The 22399-nt window shown below is 40.6% G+C and overlaps 1 protein-coding gene across 1 annotated transcript in view; it reads right to left on the reverse strand.

The window, feature by feature from the left end:
* luzp2 (leucine zipper protein 2) overlaps positions 1-22399 on the reverse strand; it is a 158509-nt gene that overhangs the window by 8716 nt on the left and 127394 nt on the right. The window contains exons 7-10 of the mRNA XM_085772226.1: positions 16427-16489; positions 12653-12727; positions 11665-11832; positions 3011-3115 (exon numbers count right to left, since the gene is read on the reverse strand). Of these exons, the coding sequence (XP_085628352.1) occupies positions 3011-3115; positions 11665-11832; positions 12653-12727; positions 16427-16489 (411 nt within the window). The remainder of the gene's footprint in view (positions 1-3010; positions 3116-11664; positions 11833-12652; positions 12728-16426; positions 16490-22399) is intronic.

The following is a 22399-nucleotide window of genomic DNA, read 5'->3' on the forward strand; positions in this document are numbered from 1 at the left end:
GGCAACAAAACAAGCTTCCAACTTACTAAATATACAGTATGTTTTTAAAGACAACATGAGAGGAGCGCAGCCAAATTAGTGACATTCATATGACCTTTTGAATTTCACATAAAAATTACGAGGCATTTCACTGACTACTTTTTACAACCATAGAAGCATCTAATTAACTTTTTTATTTGTTTTATGACAGTAATCAAGAGGAAAATTGATAATTGCAAGATTGATAATTGCTGTATATAATTAATTGAGAAAAATCTCTGCTGCTGCTGAATGGAAACTGAATAGCCTCAGGTTTTGGATTGATGGTCAAAGAAAAAAAAACAAAAAAGAAACAAGCAATTTCAGGATGTCACCTTTAGCTCTCAGAAGTTCAGACGGACATTTTTCAGCATTTTCTAAACAATCAATACGGAAAATAATCAATAGTTGCAGCCCTGCGGGGCGTCTGTTTCTTTTCCAGAGCTCTTCGTATGGAGCCACGTCAATCATTCCCCTGCTGTGACAAACTCATAGCCATTTTGAGAGCATGGTAATTTTGCTTTCATGTAACAGCAGAAAAAAACAGGGCCATTAGGAGAGTGTAGCTTTGTACAGGATGAGCACTACAAAGTCCATTAATTACTCCTCTCTAATCTCATTAGCGCTAATTGTGAATGACTGTTTTGGAGCACCTGTTGTACACCGAGAATTTGAATGCGTCTAATCACAGGAATGACGAGTGGCAGATGAAGGATGCTTCACATCGCTATGAAACGATCTCAAGCTTAATGCATTATAAAACATACTTCGTACAGCAACAAGTATGACCTGCATGAAAAGCAAAATCTTGTCTACAGTGCATTGAATTTATTACATTTTGTTTTTAAACCAGAGTGTGGACTGTGAGCTGTGCACACTCGTACAAACTGTCTCTGCTCATTTCCTCCCAGTCCTACAGGGAGAGCAGGACAGGAGGAGCTGTGCTGCGTTCACCAGCAAACACAATATCTGAGTCTCTGTTTCAAATATGTCGCCTCTTATCTGTAGCAGAATGTTTCTCCTCTTGCAGTAGGATTTGTACAACCCTGCCAAAATTATATAATCAGTCATGGGAAACAAGCGAACATTGTTTTTGGCACAATTTCATTAAGGAACAATCTTTTTGACACAGTCAGGCTAATTTCCTCTTTGGGTGGTATCCCTCTGTACTCCCCAGACTCCTGTGGTCCATCCATTTAGATGTGTAATAGTTCTTGATAGTCACTTGTCAAAAATCCTCACGGAGCATTTTCGCCTCTCTTACTTTTGTCAAATCCTCTTGGTTTTGACAAGGTTGGAGATGCTCGCTCTCGTCAGTAACTGACAGCTCACAGTTGCCTGGATCTCTGCGAAGCAAATCTGTTATATACGGTACGAGAGTCCTTCACCAACAATCTGAATAGGAGAGGTCAGTGACTCCCTCTTGCTTTTCCTCTGTCAATAACTGCTTTCAAACTGTCAGCGAGGCACTTCATGCCCTCAGATGTTCCCAAGAAGCTCCTGAGTGCAGAGAGCTGTACAGGTGCAGTTGTGATTCAAAGGCTCATGGAAGTTAGTGAATATGCCAGTTCTACTGTGACTTCCATGCATTTGCAGTTGAAATGCATCGCTGTAATCACTGTTAGTGAGCTTCAAGGCTGTCAATCAACGATTTTCATTCGTGACAGATCTGTTTTGCTTTTTTGATGCCTCTGTGCCGATGACAGTCCATCTGTTTCTCATGAACACCTGGAGGGAATTACCTCAAATCTGGTCCAAACATTCACTCGCTCACTAAAAGAGTGAACTGATTAGATTTGATGAACAAATATCAAAGGTCACTGTGGCTACTGCAGTGGTCTGTAAGGTAGATGGCATACGGTTCTACATTTTACCTCCATGTCCATGAAATGTGCTTCAGAGACATCAGCAGCTTTTTACCTTGTGTTACCAAGGCTACACACATCAATGACTTCATAATCAAATAATGTGATGCTTACTGTTTTTTTGTTTGTTTGTTTTTTTGCGAGAAATTAACCAACATGGAAAATGGCAGAAAATTGTTTGTCCTCTTTCCTTGGGAAAAGGATAATCAAAATAATTGCTGTTATTTTTTCTCTGTCAATTTACCAACCAAGCCTGATAAAGCCATTCTAGTTTAATGTTCAATATGGCAAAGACAACTAAACTACTACAAATACTCAACTTAAAATTATACAAAGCAACAATTCACAAGGTTGAAAACCTTGAAATATTATGCATTTATGCTTGATGATTCAAGTGATTATCAAACTTAAAGGGACAATGAGGAGTTTTGGAAAAGCGAAGCGTTTTCACACTACATTTATGAGCCTCCGCGCGCACCATAGAATTCTTCGACCAGCGCAAGACGGACTCATGTTTTCATTCATCAATAATTAAAGTCAGAGGTTCAAAGAGGTTCAGTTACCGTCATAGTCCCGACCATAAATGGCAATACGGCGGCGTTATTCTCATGAGCGTCCGCGAAACCGAAAGTAAAGAAACGCTGGTCGGCTCGCCCAGCATTTCCACCATTAATTAAAATAACAAAATAACGATAGAGACAAAACGACATATTTATCGAAAATGGAGCCATTAACAAGTGTGGGTTACGTAGATTCATCCACATTAACGTGAGACTTTTTTTATAACCAAATAGAAACTCCTCGTTGTCCCTTTAATGAGGATAAATAGGGCATTTAAAAATTTTAATCCTTTGGTGATATGCAATAACAACTGATTGAACTATTAAAGTTAGAGAAGACAGAAACTATCGAGTAAAGGATTTCTCCTTAAGCTCAATAAGAAACTTGTTGCAGGTCTTGGATAAAGTTTTCCAGTTAACAAAGCTCATGAAGACACGTGGCATAGTGGTGGCTTGTTTGATTTCTGATGAGGGACCTGAACATGAATTCAGTGAACAGAAGAACCTCATGGATACCGGCCCTCGGGTCACAGAGGCCATTACAGTTTAATTACTCCAAAGGCTCACCTTTTCCATCTGGCACTCTTTAACACCGCCACTCTCTCTCCTCATTACGCCAGTGTTCATGGGTGATTTACTGGCTGTGACAATTCTCTGAAGTCGAGAGATATCCTGTTGGAAGGAAAAAAAAAGGAGAACATTTCAAATTGGGGTTAAAAATAAAATGTGTAAATGGCTTGTTGATGCAGCAGTGGCCCTGGGGTTCTTGAAAAGTAAACAGTTCTGACTCAAAGGTTCATAGCTGTTTAATTTATACTACATTTAAACAAATTCAGCTTATTTATTTGTAGTAAATAAATTATGGTCGGAATGACTATTTCATAACAGGCAGCAGGAAGGGCAAAGAAAATGGAGTGCTACAAACTAGAAAGAGAATTATTGAAATATTCTGGCTTGGAGGTGAGCCTGCTAATAATCAACCATCATACTTTCAGTGCTAAGATCAAATACCTCTGCACAGTTTCAATTTTAACTGTTACAGGTCGAAACAAGAACCCACATGAACACTGCCACACCAGCCGATCCTAAACTATAATAAATAAAACACTTCTCATACAATATTAACAAATCCTCTAATTATCAGTTTAGGTTTTTTCAGTTATATGGAATCAAAGTTCTCAGAACGATCCTGAAAGCTAAATGCGCTTATAAACGCTTATAAAGATAAGGCTGATGTTGAGTAGGTACAGTATAATGTTCACCATCAGTTTACCTTTCTCGTTTGCTGATAACAGTAATTGGCAGTGGGGTAACACATTTGTACAATTAACAAACAGTACAATTTTTGTTGAAAATGTAATGTTTTAAACAAAATTATCTTTAAAGACATTAAAAATATTTTATACATAATGTGTCTTTCTTCTCTCATATTAAGGCATGTTACTGTAGTAAGCGTTTGAATTATATAACTAATTGATATTTCTATTTCTATTCCTATTTGAGTCCTACAATATTACAAACATGGCTAGAAGTTGAGTATGAATATGAAGAACTTCACTCTACTCTGTCAAAGAGAAAAACCTGAGCTTCCACTGCTTTTATGTATTCAGTCCTGAATGTTCGATTCCTATCATCAAAATTATTAAAAATGTATTACCTCAACATAAACTTCACATGAAATATATCAAAAGTCGGAAAATTAAGTTTTATGATCTGTCTTTTTCCATGTTAGGATTTTTTTTTTTTTGGTTGACATTGGAAAGTTTTTTTTTGTCCACACTAAGAGAACATGCTGTACATCAACGTTAGTTGGCCAGGTATTAAAAAACAAAGAGCAACAAGATCACCAAGATGTTTCTCTGCCCTGATTTCGTCTCTGAAATAAAATGGAAATCCACTCAGTTAAGTGGAACCAATGAGAGGGTCCCAGATGTTGGACCCTTGACCCAGCATGCACCTGATGTCTGTATCAACATGGTCAGATCTGCTCAGAGTCTCAAGTAATTTGCGCAGTCATCTTTGGAATTTCCCGCTGTGAAAGCTGAACATGATGGACAATGAAGTTTCAGCGAAGCAATCGAAAGAGGAAAAAGCAAAGTCGAGATAGTGAGAGGAAACAAGATGGACAGTCTGGGATGAAAAGGTTCCCTCTGGAGGTACAGGGGCAATCTATATCACTAACATCTGAAATGATGTCCGTATGAAAAAACATGACTCTGGCAAGGCTGATGTACTTAGAACCAGTGACGTGAGAAATGCCCCATGTTGGAGCCCAAAAAGTAGTAAATAAAAAACTATAGATTTCAGCACTGGGAGGCTTTGGTCAACTTTTTTTCTCTTTTTTTCCCCCCCCATCAAACAGAAGACATCGTTGGAATACTGATGAGTAACTCTACAGCTATATTGAACCTAACCGAACACTCACCATTCCTCTCAGGAAAGTAGGCCTGTGTAGTCAAAGAGCCCCGAGTATAAACAGATTCATGTTTCACATTATCTCAAGAAACTCATAATGTGGTTTAAAATCACTTTCATAGCCTTCATAATATTTCTGAACACTACCGCGTCATTTCTCTGAACTCGTTGGCAGTTTGATATCATCTCTGAGAATATGTTTATTTCAGACCGTGACTTCATCAGAAATGACCATGGTAAAAAGGCTCATGGCTGTAATTAAACTTTTCTACTTTAAATATCAATGGTAGCAAGTTGGTTACCAAGTTGCTTTAATGTCTTGTCATGTTGTCATTCAAGTAGGTATCATTGCAAACTGCTTTACAATAGCTCCTCTACTTACAAGCACATAGAGACACAAACCAGGTGTACCCGCCCCTTCTAAACAGATGCTTGTATTGTATTTTTTTTGTTTTCTTTTTTTTTCTTTCAAATGTATTATAGAAATATTTGAGAATTTGGCATGCCTAGTTCTCGTGTTGGTGGATATTATTCTCCCACTGACTTCCTGACACTTCTCTAAATCAGCCTGCTCTAAGCTGCCCTGACCGTTTCCTGCCACTCCCGCCTGCTTGACCCTCTCACAGAGGAAATGTTGACGTTATTTAGAGCCAGCTCAAGCTTTCACCCAGAATGAGGTACAAACGACTCAGCACTCCAGTGACAGGCACATCATAAAGTCAGCTTCTTGTACTTGGAACAGTCTATGCAGGCTAACAATGCTGCCCAGCCATCGGCCTGCATGGTTCATACAAAAATTCAATAGCAGAAATGCCAACCTGTCAATTCACATGTATTCTGATGAATCTGAGTATTTCCAAGCCGAAAATGTACATCTTTGATTTTACTAGATTTTTTATTTTATTTTTTTTTATCATTGAAATTGAAATATAGAGTAATCTTACTCGGTACTAATCAGTTTTACAGTTTCCAAACACAGTAAAGTAAAAAAAAATGTCAAGTCCTGCATTCAAATTCCAACTTATGTCACAATACTTCACTTTCAAGTGATACTTTAAATGTTAAGAGAGTCTGTGTACCTGTGACTGATTAGACTGCTTCATATGCATAATGTATTTGTTGTTGTAGCTTCTCGAGGTGCTGTAGTTCTTTATATACAGTGAGATAGTTCAGCTGGTTGATGGTTCCCATCTAAAGGTCACAAGATAAATTTCTGGGGTTGTTTGATGATTAATGGGAGGGGAAGGAGAAAGAAAAAAATGCAGTATTTTTAAAACTACATTTAATCTTTTTTTTGAAGTATTGGAAAAATGTAATTCTTCTCGAGGGAGGATCTCTTCTTGGTAGAGCTGACAACAACCTACACGCCTTCTGAAATGTGACAAGAACACACTGATTTAAACTTACTGTATATATAGTATTTTAATCATAAGTTGTTGTGTGTCTGACTAATAACTACTACTGTCAGATAAATGTGGTAAAGAAAAAATACAAAGCACTCAGACAAATACAAATATGTACTGAGGGTTACATTCTACTATACTGCACAATAGTAATATAGGAGATGATGTTTGTATTGGATACAGTATTTGTCTGGCTCATATTGTCCGCTAAGCATCACAGAGTAAACAAATAGGTGCAGATACTTCTCCTGTGCTGCAGCCAGACCTCTGCACAGGACTAGAGTGTAGTACCTGCTTTAACTGGGTCAGAAGTGGTCTCTGGTGAGCATAAAGCAAGATGTGGGTTTTCAAGACGAACACAAGCAGTCGTAACCTGTCACTGTCAAAGCCCATTCTTACTCTGTCATCTGAAGGAACATCTTTTTAGCTAGGTTCAGTGGAAGTGACTTTACTTGGGGAAGTGACCAAAAGCATGAAATGTTCGCTTTTGGGGCGAACACTTCATACATTATTTCCTAACTTTTGTCGGCATCTGTCAGAATCAGCAGAAGTTTACAGAGCAGCGATGGAAGAAGGAGGAGATTTCACATGCTGTTTCTTCTGCAGAGGGACAGTGGCACTTGATAAGAAAAAAAAACAAAGAATCAAAATTCATCATCAGGAAATATTTATGTTTAATTGTAGACTTTACTTAGACATAAAATGTGGCATAATCTAATAGGAACCCACTTCTTAAAATATATATTCTATTATGTATTCTTTATTTTCTCCTCTGGAAACCTGTAACTGACAGAGTGTGAAAGTTTAATATTGAAGTATAATTAAATTTCAAAAATGAGTTTTATCAGAAAACATCACTTCAGTGGATCTCTTGGTAAGTTCCCCCATATTTGCTGCATAACGTAAATGTTATTCTATCCTAAGTCAGCTGATAAATGTCTTGAAGCTACTTTCTTTTCCGCCCCGTCAACCACCTATAGCTCCTCCTCATGTAGCAGAGATGGAATTTCCTGTCGATTTACATAGACAAGGAAACAATCATAAAAGTAAATAGTAAATGCTGAGAGCAGGGCTATGAAATGCCTGATTTCTCCTCTGGCTCAGTGCTCCGAGCATCTAAGACATCATCTCCCATTACTTTGATGAAAATTGCATGCTATCGGACCACAAGAATTGGCTCTCTCTCTGAGACTGTTAAATATGAAGCAACTTCCACTCCAATCTTGCTGATCTCTGCATCCTCAGACTAATGAATCTTTCACCAGCAAGAATGAGTATGTGTGTGAGTGAGTGTGTGTGTGTGTGTGTGTGTGTGTGGGGAAGGGGGTTGGGAGAGAGACAGTGAGGGCCAAGGTCTGGGAGAGTCTTATGTACGGCGTCAACCAGAGCTTAAGGCCCATTATGTTAACTCAAACTACGCGCGTGAATCACAAAGTGGTGTCAGTAAGCACTTGAACAAACATCCCTGCACTTACCCACTTTGGATTTTAAAAAAAAAACACGGAGTAGATTTTAGTCAAAGTGTGCTCATGAAACTCAAATGTATGTTTTATCATTGTATCACCCTCTGATTAGATTAGACTTCTCCCTGTGTTAACAGCTTTCTTTCTTTCTTTCTTCCTTCCATCTACATGGGTGGTAGCGCTATTAAACCCAGCTATGTGCAAAATAACTTCCTTTTGATAACCGACAATAATTAGCACAACATTAGCTGTGCATTTTCAGACATACTGTACTGTATGAGCTTGTCTAACTAAATGCTCTCAGCTACATTTCACTTATACTAATACGTGAAGTCGAAAACTACACAACAGGAACCAAGATGAAGGATGCAATAACTCCGTTGCGCTCTTTTACGGTCTTAATTAGCATAATGAGGAACACCACGCGCCCATCAAAGAGCTAACGTGTTGACATTTGCCTCTGTCGGTGGACCGTTGCCTAATTCCTTTGCTGGGGACCGTTTGGCTCTTTCATGCACGGCAATGGTTATTGTGTGTTATTCTTTATGACTTAACTTGAGATCAATTTGGCAGTGATTTAAATGAGATCTGACCCACCTCCACAGGCACAGGCAGAGTGGACAGATGGAGCGCCCCAGTAATCTTTACAGTGAGGGTGCGCTCAGATTCATCAGACAGCCCGTCATAGTGCACGGCGCCCACAGGAAATAATGGAGCTAGCAACTGCTCACAAGTGGAGTGTTGCTATTTGTATGCTAATGAAGTGGGAAGTAATAACTTCATTAGCATAAAAGAAAAAGTCAACCCACACCCATCTTGAGTTTACTTGTCTTTTATTTTGCGAGATGCTTATTTTGCCAAAGTGCTTGGATTTTTATTTGGCTCACAGTATCATGAGGAAAATGACAGGGAAGTAAACACTTATAATGGGATCATCCTATTCTTGCTGTGAACACCAACACAGAGAGTCTGAATGTGGACGGAAAGCGTCAATTACAAAATTTTTGTTTTGTTGCTGCATGCAGCAGAAAGACAGCGATGACGCCGGTGGTCTGGACGGTGGCAGTGAAGCGTGACGAGGAACGGCTGAAAAAATAAATAAACAGACTAATAAATAAATAAAGTGTAAAGTGGCACGTCAAACGTCTGAGGCACCCGAGAACAGACGCAGAGTAAATTGTGACTGCTTTGAGAGGAGAAAAGCCTCTTAAAGACAGAACTGCTCACCAGGATCGTGGCTAGATAAGGCACAGTGATGCCGTGGCCGACTGGATGATTTCAAAGTGACTGCAGCGACTGCTTCTCACAAATCACAACGGACGCCATCTCTGATTGAGGCTGACATGACTGCTTGTTGGGGAGGAAAATAACCATAGGTGCTGTGTGAGGTGTATTTTCAAGAAATAAAAGTGATGTGTATATTCTGCAGCTCAGTCTTCAGAGTAAAAGGACAACTTTGATTCAGACCGTATTGTATTTTTTAATAAAGAAAGAGGTATCGACTATAGGTAAGACCTTGACACTTGACATTAGTTGTTAACCGTCAACTCGCTTCACTGGCAAAACAAGAAGTGATATCTACAGTGAAGGCATAATCCTATTTTTTACAATGAATCCTCTCGGCAGTCGTCTTTTTTTTTTTTAACTCCTAAAAGGGATTAAATCCTGAGCTCTTAGTTGAGTCTACTGTGACCTTGACTTTGAGAGGCTCCAAACAAAGACTGTGTCACACTGAATTAATAATTTCATAGAGAACAAATGTAAGTCTAACATAGCAAAACTCCCATAATGCCCCAAAGTAATTGGGCTTTACTTTGAAAGCAACAGCGCCATAGAATATAAAGACTGACATAAATTACTTAGACTGCTGCTTGATTTAGACATGTTATTATTCTGAGCAACCCCTGGAATCGTATTTGCCCAACTGTTATATTTGGTAGTAATTATTTCCTGGGCTATTTCTCTCTTGAGAATGATACTCAGGGCATCAGACTGACAAATAGCCACTTGAAAAGGAGGTAATAATCGGCTAACACTTAAATTCATATCGCAGACAGTGCATTATGTGCGCTCTGATGTGCGGTGAGGTGAATATTTTGGCACTGAGTTATATTCCATGATGTCACCAAGCTGGGAGTTACAGTGTGAAATGAATTTCAATTTGAAAGTGTTTACACAGAGACGAGAGGGGGAGAAAAACAGTAGCCCGCTTTATCTTATCTGGAAAGTCAGCGGGAAAATTATACTCCGCCATTACAGAGGCAAATCCCAAATCCAACGCCCATCCCCTTTTCTCCGCACAAAACAAACTTATCTCCTTTTCATCCTGAGACAGTGTAAGTGCCGTCTTTAAACCGGGGTCACCGACATCCAAATTGACCAGATACTGCAGGACAAACAGGGCTTTTCATCGCAGACACCGTAGAATGTGGCAGAGCGGTAATAAGTGGAGCTCTTATTAATAAGATTAACAAGGGCTGCACTCTATTTAGCTCTACGTGTTCCAGGGCACTTCTGTTTTGCACGCTCGCTCTTTGACATGGCCCCACTGATACACTAAAATGGAACAGAGACATTGTTAAAGGTATTAATTATACCTGAGCTTCTCCTGCTTTGAAAAGTCAAAATGTCGACTGTGAAAAGGGCCCATTGGTCATGCTGGTGATAATAGCAAAGGCCAGCGGAAATGCATTTTGCATTCAGCGTGCATTTTTAATTCAAGGCCACAGTGAATGAAGCTGCCTTGGAAAGAAAAATTAATGTCCCGACGCTGCAATCAGCTATGATTACCACCGAGACATGTATGGCACAAACGGCAGCGGTGAATGTTTACTGCTAATATCATTACTCAGGTAAGTTGTTAGCTCAGCTATAATTGTAATATTAATGGATAATATATAGACGTGTAACCGATTAAAGGAGAAACTGGACAAAAGGGAGGGAGACGGGGTGAGAATGTCCTCATCCACAGGGCACCAGGGGTCACCGAGTGATTTGATTTGAAGCTTATGCTTCACAGTCACCAGACCTCAACCCAGATTAAATCCCTTGGGAGATCTTGCTGTGACATGTTAGACAACAATCACCACCACCATAGAAACATCATGTGAGGGAAGATGTTTTGGCAGAACAGTGTTCTTCCCTCCAAAAAAAAAAAAGAGCACTGAAGCTGCTCTGGTGGCTTTTGGTGGCTCAAGACTTCACTAAGACACTTAGACACTGGTTTCTCCTTCAGTATTTCACCTGTCTGTTAGTTTGACACTTAAAAACAGGTTTACTATCCATTTACCTGAGAACAACACTGAACCACAGATGTGGCTCAGGACAGGATGTATGCACATTCATTCAAATTAGAAGATTAGAAGAAGAAGTAATCAGTGTAAACTGAACCGATACCAACTAACATAATGTCTTTCAAAGGGTTTACGATTATGTTGTTGCTAATTTAAACCTGAAAATTGCAACAACAAAAAAAACTGGTAAACAACATAATTACAGAACATTTATAGTTGTGTATATGTGGCTTAAAAAGGCCATTTTGATTTGATTTGATTAAATCATGAAAACGTGTGTGACTGCTTGGTTAAATTATTTAGTGAAGCAAATTATTTACTTGGCAGCATGTTTGTATTTAGAAGAGACAGAGGAGAAGAATATTATAACCAGGAAATATAGAATGTATTGTACTTTCAGAGTGTGGAGGTATATGCAAGGACTGTTTACTTCAGAACGAACAATATAAACTCTGTATGAATGGTTGTGTTGGACATTTCTGCAGAGCATAAATACGTTTACGGCAGTAGATATACAGTACAGTGTGCTAGTCTGAGCGTGTCACTCACCACATTCATTAAATATAAAAAGGCCGACTTTTACAACACCCAGGTCTTCCTCTGGATTAACATTACATCAGACAGAACGACGTTGAATAGTGAATTACCTTGGCATGTGGCTGCTGAAAGGTGACTCTGGAGCTGTTGATGAGCGATGAGTATCTGAACAAGTGGCTGGGGGAGGTGGGAAATCTGTGGCTGCTGCTGGGCTGGTTGTGCAGGACAGCTGAGAAGCAGATGTGAACTGTGTCCTTCAGCGCCTTCAGCTGGGACTCCTGTCCCCAAACAAGATTACACACACACACCAAGAATGTCTGAATCCCTCTGTTCTTCCCTCCATCCACATGAGAAATTTACTTAGGCGTTAAAGCTTTTAAACTACTTTAGAGGCACTAAGAGACATCGTAAGGCAAGACATGAAGCAGAACTCACCAGAGGAATAAAAAAGACGGAACGTTCAAATGATCATTTACCTTTAATCGATAATAATAATAGGCAGGATGATTGGTTAAATCATTTTACAACTCCCTCCGATGTCAATACTCCCGAGATGAGCGCTAGAACTACCTGTTTCTCTAATCAGCACTTTTCTCCCCATGCATCTTTAACCAATCTAGCCTGCCCCCAGTGACAGTGTGTCAATAACCACATATAAAAACAGCATTAAATTAAAGCTGCTGCATGTGTCCAGCCCACTGAAGCCAAACATCTTGAAAATGCATCCACAGTAATGACAGTTTTCTCATTACCGAGGATGATATCGTTTTTTTTTTGTTTTGCTTTTTTTTTTTTTTTTCCTTTCTCACCTTTACATTTAACGTTCATCCTCAAAACCACCCGCTCTGTGAAAGTGTGAATTTACACGGACTAATATGACTTTGCTCATTTTACTCGTTAAATAATTTAGATGTAAATTCTGTATTCAGTGTTTGGCTTTGCAGGGTTTAAATGGGTCAGATGAGAGAGAGGCAGGGGTACAGCTAAGAGTGAGACTGTACAAATAATGACAGAAATATCATGAACAGATCAGAACAACAGGGAAAGAATAACAGTATTCATTTCAATGATGATTTTTTTTTTGTCTGAATTATTCACCTTATCCAGTGCCGTCTTCTCCAGTTCCTCCTTGGCTACGGTTAACTTGTGCTCCAGGTCCATGAGCTGCTGCCCCTGCAGACAGACATGACTTTTAAATCAGCTGAACTCTCTTTGTTCTGTGCAAACAAAGCATTTCTTCACCCCCCCTGCACCATCATCAATAGCACAAATCTATAGCAACAACGACCAAGGCCACTCTTCATTATTTCACTCCTCATCATCACTTTTGTCCTGACTTTTAAAAAATCTGCATCATGAGTCATTCAACAAACAACACACACTATTACACACATTGATTGAGCGCTAAAACCCATGTACATGATATGCTTTTAGCACTCGGTGGATGGCTTGTTGTGTGTTTAAACAGGAAAGCACGGGATCTCACAAAGCTCCACACTCATAGCTGCATTACAATGATTTAAGCCTTAGTTTGGGTGTAGTGCCGAAATGCTTTGGTAAGTAATACCTGTGGTCTATAGAGAAAGGTGCAGAGCCCAGAGGGTATAGACAGGCAGATAAGCAAAAGTTCATTTAAAGCCACATTGGAAAAGGGAGAAGAAAGGTTTAATCTTGGCCGTTATAGAAGCAGACCCCCTGGAACCATGAAACCCCTTAATGACTATCACTGCTGGAGTTTAATCCCTGAACACAAAAGGCCTTTTTTGTCAGTAAATGAGCCAATAACTCCATATGAGGATCAACAGAGCTCCTGCTTTCTTTTTTTACTGATAAATTCATCATCGAGGAGAAAAGAGAGAACTTGTGTTGGTGTATAATCTGCATTCAGTCTGTGGAGAACTGGCCTTGGTGATGGACATTGAGCCATGAACTTTTATTGGGCGTCTTTTAGTGGCCTCTCAAAGTGATAAAGGGAATGGACTTATAGTCTGAATCAGCCAAGGTCAAACAGCAACAACAGTCTCTGCAAGTTTCAGGGGGGATGAGGCTGTTTTTTGGTTACTTTTCCAGATTCAGTGTGTGGGCGACTGGGCGTGGGGTTGTGGGGTGTGTGTGTGTGGGGAGGGGTGGGGTGGGGTGGGGGTGAACTTGGCACCTTCACCAGTTTCATCTCATTTTCAACTCGATTGCTGCCAGCCGAGTGGTAATTTTGATGAACACGTCTGTCACTCGTACCACTCTCCGTGGCAGCTGAAATGATGTGTACGGTTTTTTTTCCCGCGATAGATGAGTCACGCAATCTTAGTCAAGGACGGTGCAACAGTCACCTCTGTGGGGGTTTTCAGGGAAGCCAAAAAGAGTATGATCTTTACTCTCAGAAAGTCTTCTTTATTTTTTTATTCACGGGGAGTTAGAGGACCAAGTCATTTGTAGCTGTCGGACGGCGCTCGTCGAGACGGAATCAAAAAGTAATAAAGCTGGTTCTTTTAATCATGGACACAAAAGATTATGTATAATCTCCTTGTGGCAAATGGCAAATGAAAGGCGTAAGTGTCCGTTCGCTGATAGACACATGAATTATTTAATCGAAGGGTAATGATAAAAAGAGTCCAATTTTTAAAGTGACTGACAAGGTATTAGATACTTGCCATTAAATTACCATCAGGGGACATTATAATATACGATGGTAAGAGCACTATTACAAAGTGACGTACTTTGAGCTTTCCTAAACATTTCTCCATATGTTTATATGGTGGATTCACAAGGAATATTGCAAAAAAAAAACTCCATGTTTGAGTTGAAGAAAGTGTAGCGTCTGGAATAATTATGACTCCAGGCTGGGTTGGCTCTCAAACACACAGAGAGAATGAAAAAAAAAATAGCCTGCTCTTAGTTTGTCTTCTAAAAGGATCTGTCTGTATGTGTTTCTATGCAGCAGTACAATAAAGGGCTGTTGCTCTAATTTCCCTTTGGGATTAATTGAAGGACTCCATCCATCTATCCTTCCATCTATTACACAGGGCATCATCAGTGGAGATTCCTCTGAGGGCTGCCGGCACACGGCCACTGACCCAGAAATGCTGAGTTTCAGGGTTGGTGCCTCCAAGTCTAAAGCTCCATATTTCTGCTGCTGAGTCCATTATGAAGGTGAGGGGGTCAGTGGGGTACTCGCCACTCTGGTAGACGAGGCATGCAGCTACATCAACTCGTCATTTTTCTTTTCTGTGTTTTTCCCGAGCTGGAGGAGAAACAGCTCTGGGGGTGAATTTTAAAAAGTGGACTGATGGAGAGAAGAAGATGTGAAGGCTCGCATACGGCTCCTCTGCCAAAAAAATATTGTCTCTTAGGGGAAACAGCAGGGAAGGCAGTGTCAGTCCCTCTAAAGTTTTTAATCTTGCGGCTGAGCCAGTGAAGGGGAACCTTCCTCTGTGTAATGTTTACAGTTTAGTGCTAGGACTGCATGGTTTGGATTCACAGAGTAGAGTGTGTTTTTTTATTTTAAGTTGTCCTTCACATCCGAATGCTATTAATGGAAAATCCCTAACCGGAGAAAACACTGACAATACTGACTACTTCATGTCTAGTACCCCAAGTGCAGCATGTCCTCATTTTGTGAATCTGCATTATTCCATTTTGTCAAAACAACTCCCTTTTTCAGTTTTTATGGACTCACAAGTTTTTTTTTTTCAGTTTTTTTCCCGCTTCCATTACCATACCTGTCAGTTCAGTGAAAAACGGACTGGAGCCCAAGATAAAATAATTAGGTTTTTGACTTTGCTTGGTCTCCAGTCTTGTGGGCTTGTTGTGCTGTTGTGTACTGTGACATTCTGCTTTGATAGGGCACAACAGCCATCATAACCAATTCAATTGCCTCCCGGTCAAGGTGCCTTGACAGACACCCCCCCCGTCCCCCTCCTGTGAGCCTGATGACATTTCAGTAAGTTGAGTGACTCTTCTCTACTTCCTGCTCCCTCATCCCCAGCTGAGCTTTTGATCACAGCATATGGGGGAAATACAGATGAGTTTTTCAGGAATAGCTGGAGGGATCGGGGGCGGGGTGGCTGGGTCACAGGGACATGATGCATTTCCCTCTGACCTTTCCATCAGAGAGAAAAGCACTGCCTGTCATCCCTGAGATGACTGTTTTTACAAGACAAAGAGAAGTGCCATCAAATTAGCTTTATCCCCCCCACCCACCACCACCACCCTACAAATCTCAAAAACCATCTGCTGTTAAATGTCCACATGAAGTGTTCGGTAACGCCGAGCGGTAACGCTGTTTTGGGTGAGTGACTGATGCAATTTAGAGACAGCGATTTACGAGCTGTGACACCAAACAAACAAGTCGATGCATCCATCATTCACAGGCTAGAAATAGAACAAGGACCAGGACATCTAGGGACAACATATTCAGGAGTCGGGCTGGAAGCACAACGTTCGGTCTATGGGGAACTGAGTGCTTTTTATTCATTTATGTCCGACACAGCTTTAGGACTGATGAGGCTCAGGGATCAAAACATACATTTAGGAACTGGCATTGTGGCAGAAATGTCTACTGACATTTTAACGCTGCAAATAAGACCCGAAAGGTCAACCTACATATCAGTAAATGTCAATAAATATTACGTGAGCGCTCAGATTTCAGAACGCTCAGTCCTTGCAAAGTAAGGGGCAGAGGACATGCGGACTAAGCGCTGGCCAATTGATTTTGCAGGCTACTGCCTTGCTGGACGGGACTTTGTAATTGAAGACTGAATTAATTGGAGTAGCTTGTGTGATGGGATCATCCTTTCAAGGTGTTCTGAAGTACCTGTTTACGTCTGGTCTGGATCTACTATAAAACCAACCCCCCCCCCTTGAGTTTGAGCTTACCTTAAAAATTAAATCCTTTTTCCCGTACCGCAGTTCTTTCAGTTGAGCCTGGATTTTTTTGGACTGCAAGGAGAAGATAAGGAAATAAGTGTTAGCTTATTCAAATAGCGAAATTGGTTTTAGATCACGTAGCAGGATTCTGCCAGCTGCAGCAGAAGACTCCTTTGTGAGTGTTCCCTGGGCAAAGCTGTGGCTTAAAGGAAGGCCCTACCGAGAGGAAGAAAATATCAAATCTCCCCTTCACTGAACTGCATAGTCCACACAATGATGCAGTCATGCACTGGCTTCTTGCCCACTGTCTAAACCTGAATTCTCACTCCCACTACACACATTACCACCCTCATCCCCCACACACGCGCAGGTTACAGCGGGCTCTTGTCTGTCTTTGGTTAGCAGCACACACACACACACACACACACACACACACACACACACACACACACACACACACACACACACACACACACACGCAAACAGAGCAGCCCCTTTTTAGCCACCCGCAAACGTACACAGTGACCACTCTGCTGCTCCACATCAGTGGGCACATGGAGCCCAGAGGCTGACTCCTAGATAGCTTGTGATACACAGCCATCCTCAAAGCTGCGTATGATGTGAGCAAGAACACTGTGAAAGCCTCCGTGTGGCACTCAGCAGCCATTTACAGTTTTTCACACTGTGTTGTCTGGAAATTGCTTTCATACGGTGGTTATTATGAAGCCTTGTATCTGTGATCATTTAATGTGCAATAAAACTACAGTGACTCAACTTTTTGCCAACTCAAAGTACAAAGTCTGCCCTTGAAATAAGTAAAGGACGGAGGGTGAAAAAAAAAGAAAATGCAAGAAAGACACATGTAGTATATAGTGTTCTATAGTTCACAATCAAGATGATTGAAATGACAGCATAGTCAGAGAGTCAGCAACTCTCACTGTGGATTATTTTTAAGTGTCAGTTGTTTAGGATGATATTACTGGGCTGCTCCTCTTCAAAATGAACTGACACAGTCATTATATCTGTTAAAACAAACAAAACAACAACAACACTGAATACATTTTTTAATTATGAGCCTCCATTGTCATAAAGCTTGTTTCTCTACAAATTTCTGGTTAAAATCCTGTATAAAAGTGAAGAATGACCAAAATCTTAATTGGTATCTAAAATGTGGATTACGATCTGGCTTTGAACCTTTCTAAAAAACAAAAACAAAAGGTTAATGCAATTTAACTTAATATACAATATGGATCTAGTCAGCAGTTATTTTAAAGGGATAGTTCAACATTTTGGCAAATTGGCCCATTGCCATAATCGCTATAGTCATAGCAGTAGGTTCATTACCTTTAATTGTAGGTGTAAGCTATTTTCAGTACGGCGGAGCGCAGCAGCTGGCTGCTCAGAGCTACGCTATGGAGGCTAAGGGAATTTCTTGGTTTCCCTCATTAAACTCATCAAATTCAACATCCCAAAACTCCACAGCGCTTTTGTAGACAAGTTGTGACCTGCACAACCACCACGCTATGAGATAATGACGGAACGATACGAAACGGAGCCGTTTTCGAGGTAAATACAGGGTAAATACGGAGACTGCTTGCTGAAAAACTGTCCCTGAACGCAATGGGCATCAGCGGTTTTGTATGAATTTACCTCGAAAACGGCTCCGTTTTGTATCGTTCCGTCATTATCTCATAGCGTGGTGGTTGTGCAGCTCACAACTTGTCTACAAAAGCGCTGTGGAGTTTTGGGATTTTATATTTGATGAGTTTAATGAGGGAAACCAAGAAATTCCCTTAGCCTCCATAGCGTAGCTCTGAGCAGCCAGCTGCTGCGCTCCGCTGTACTAAAAATAGCTTACACCTACAATTAAAGGTAACGAACCTACTGCTATGACTATAGCAATTATGGCAATGGGCCAATTTGCCAAAATGTTGAACTATCCCTTTAATACAAAAAAGTTATATTATAGTCATATTATACTAGATTATACTTGATTATAGATTATAGATTATACTTGTCGCATGTGACAAAGTTAGCTGTGAAAAAAAAAAGTGTCTGTGTTGATTTACTTTCCATATCTTAAAGGGACAACAAGGAGTTTTGGAAAGTGAAGTGTTTTCATACAGTACTACATTTACCATGAGCCTCCGCGCGCACGGTGAAATTCTTGGAGCGGCGCAAGATGGACATCTTGCCCAGAATGTTTTCATTCATCAAGAATTAAAGTCAGAGATTCGAAGACGATCACATACCGTCTTAGTTCCGACCATAAAAGGCGTTATTATCATGACTCGCCGGGAAGCGGCCGTGAAACCGAAAGTAAGGAAACGCTAGTCGGCTCGCCCAGCATTTCCACCATTAATTAAAATAACAAAATAACGATAGAGACAAAACGATATATTTATCGAAAATGGAGCCTTTAACAAGTGTGGGTAACGTAGATTCATCCACATTAATGTGAGACTTTTTTATAACCAAAGACAAACTCCTCGTTGTCCCTTTAACAACAAAAAGCATCATAATTCAGTTATGTTTTCCATAGAACACCTGTGAGGTTAAATAGACACAACTTTAAGAGTCTGATTTACTTAATCTCATTTGATCTGAGGTGGTTAAAGAGTGTTTTACTGTCGCCAGGTCATAAAATGGGCAAATCAATTTAATCTGTATAAGTTAAGTGCAGCTTTTGAGACATTTGATTTGAAATAGAATCTGTGTTAACCTATAAATGCAAATACCTGGATCTCTAAAAGCGCTGAGCTCTCAGAACTGCCAGGCATTGGTCTATTATTTACTCAGTATAAATCATGTGTGCTGTCTTCTCAGCCCAGGACAACCACAGCAGCATCTCCCCCTTGTTGTTCATGATGGTTCAACTCCTGCGAGGGTGTAGGACCTGCATTTCAAATAGTTAGCGCTCTGCTAGCTGAATGGGACACAATGGATTCCACATAAATCACAATGCCCATGGTCAACTCAGGCTGGGAACCTTTGTTGCATGTTGTTTCTCTCGCTCCTGTGTTTCCTGTCTGCCTCTCTACTGCTGCCTGTCAGACACAAGCAAAGGCAGCCAAGAAACATCCTTTAAAAATCACCTCAGAGAGTCACAAAACACAATGACACAGTGTTTTAAAAGCCTGGTGCAATTTCACAGCTCTCTCTAACCTTTTGAAAATATTCATGAAATGTATCAGTGAGAGTCATCGTCCTTGTGAAAATGATGACAAAACCGTTAAGATCTGAGCTGTCTCAGGGGCAAGCATGGGTTTATTCACACTAACATTCTGCTTTGGATATAATGACTTATTAGTTATCAGAGAAAATAAAGGATGTTACAACCTGCCAGAAGTGGATTGATTCCGTTTTAATATTATATCATACTATAAATTGAACTCTGATTGTCACTCTTGTTTAGGGACTGTGTGTAATTTATTTTAAGTTCAAAAACTCCACTTTGTCCACCATGGGGATAGTACAACAAACTTTGACACATTACCAAGCAGCTGCATCCAACATTGAGCAACATATTTCCTCTGTTTGTGTGATATCTTTTAATAGCTCATTTCTTTTGTTCTGAACCAAAATCTCACTTTTCAGCTACTAAATGATCTCCTATGTTCACCAGATTGGTGTAACAATAACTTTGGTGAAGGGCAGGGAGTGGAGTAAAGTCTGTTTATTAGAGGTGGGAACAGCTGCCTACCTACTGGAAACAACTATGGTGAGCAGTTGTGGGTTGTAAAACCAAAACAACAAAATGCTTCATAGCGCTAAGGGGAACTGCAAGTTGGGTGATAATTTTCTCTGGATTGGCTTGTTGTTTGATCCGTGTATATAAAACATGTACATTTTCTTCTAAGAATTTTACAGTAAAGATTTCAATATGCCAATCTTTGCTATAAAAACGATCTTTAATGGCTGAAGGCTACTTCCATTTTGTTAAAGAGTGATTTATAAGTTGCCGTTATACTGATATCTTTCTAAATTTCTATTCATTCCTTTTCATTGCACAGTAGCTGTCAAAGTGTTATTGTAGGAAGGTCACCTCAGAATCAGCTCACATTGTTATTGAAAGAACTAGCAGACAAAAAGCCTGCTTTAGTTCCCTCATAGAACAGATGAGTTTTGTATGCACGGTTTGTGTCTGTATATACCTGTACTATAAATCCTCCATGTGATGGAACAGGGGCAACTTCTCCAGATTACATAGGGGGAGCTAAAAACAGGTGACATGGCATGACAAGGTAGTGGTGGGTGTGCAAAGTGTCCAGACATTCTCAGCATGCATTTATATGTGCATGCTCAGCGGGAGCACACAGCAGCATCACAGACCTGCTACACCTCCTTCCTCATTTAAACAGATTGCCCTATTTGTGAAGTGTGTCTGATGGGCTGAAGCATGTGAGCTGAGGCAGACTGGTGACTGGCAGGTGGCCAATATGTACCGACTCAAAGTATATATTTTATTTCAATCATTTCAGTCAGGATAATCTGATTTATTCAATATGGCTAGTGAATGGAGTAACATCAGAGAACAGCAGAGCAAGACGTTTGTTTTATTTTAAGGATCTGCTCTCATATGCTTGCCGTGCACATAACTAATTGTATTGTAGGGTACATCACTGAAGCTGGGAGAATACATCATCTCCCAAAACAAGGCATTATTAAAGCAGCCAAACATCAAACATTCATATGTGCAGAAACTCTGCTTTGAATTGTGATTCCTGATTCCTGGATGAGTCATGAGCCATTCTAATATTACATGGCAGGTGACTGCCAAGCCTTTTATTAGAAACACTAATACTGGGTTGTGCCCTCACTTTGCTAGACTCAATTCTTCATGGCACTGGCGGAGCGAGGGGTCATCTTACACGGCTCCAGTCCCAGGCGGTTTCCCGAAAAGTCTCCCCGACTGGACCAGAAAATCACTGGAGCTGTTTTAGCTTTCGGGTATCTATCACCATCTATAGGTCGCCTGGCAACTGACCGAGCCTTTGGCCTCGATACAAATCGTGATGGTTTTAGTTTCGTTGGGGCTCAGCCTCTCCTGTTTACACTGTCTCGCTCTGCCACCGTTTGATGCATGGATTCTGCAAGATGTTGGAAATGTGCCTTTGACATTCTGCTGTATGTTGACACAGTTACATCACATCATTTCTGCAGATTTGTCAGCTGCACATTCACACTGCCAACCCCCTGCTTCACCACATCCCTGAGGTGTTTAGCGGCTGGATTCAGGTCTGGTGATGGAGGAGGATTCTGAACTTCTCTAAACTAACGCGCATATTTATAAAAAACAGTTAAGACGATTTTTGCTGCGTGACATGGAGCATTATCATGCTAGAAGTAACCGGTAGAGGATGGTAATGCAGCCATAACGGGATGCATATGGTCAGCAACAATACTCAGAGAGGCTGCGGTAATCAAACTGTGACTGACTGGCGTTAAGGGGCACAAAATGTGACAAGAAAATATTCCTGTCACCATTACACCACCACCAGAAGCACAGGCTGTCAACACGGGGCAGGTTGATTTCATCATTTCAGGATAGATCAGAGCATTCTTTGCTTTCAGCTGTCCTGTTTTGGTGACTTTGTGTCCTCTGCAGCCTCAGATTTCTGTTCTTGGCTGACTGGAGACATGGTGCTTTTCTGTTGTAGCCCTTCCACCTCTTGGTTTGACATGCCCTGCCCTGCACTCTGAGATGCCTTTCTGTTCACCACAGTTGTAAAGAGTGGTTTGTAGCCTTCTTGACAGGTTGAACCAGTGTGGTCAGTCTCCTTCAACCTCTGTCATCTGGAAGGTGTTTCCATCCACAGAGGTGTCGCTCACTGGACATTCATTTCTGTTTTCACCACCTTTCTCTGTGAAAACTCTCAAGAACTGTTCTGCAGTTTAAATAATATTTTAAAATCAGCCCAGCTGGCACCAACAACAGACTTTTCCTCCTCCTGATGTTTGATGTGAACATAACCTGAAGGT

Source organism: Trachurus japonicus, chromosome 3 (assembly GCF_045865225.1).
Source record: "Trachurus japonicus isolate A0001 chromosome 3, Traja_1.0".
Lineage (NCBI taxonomy): Eukaryota > Metazoa > Chordata > Actinopteri > Carangiformes > Carangidae > Trachurus > Trachurus japonicus.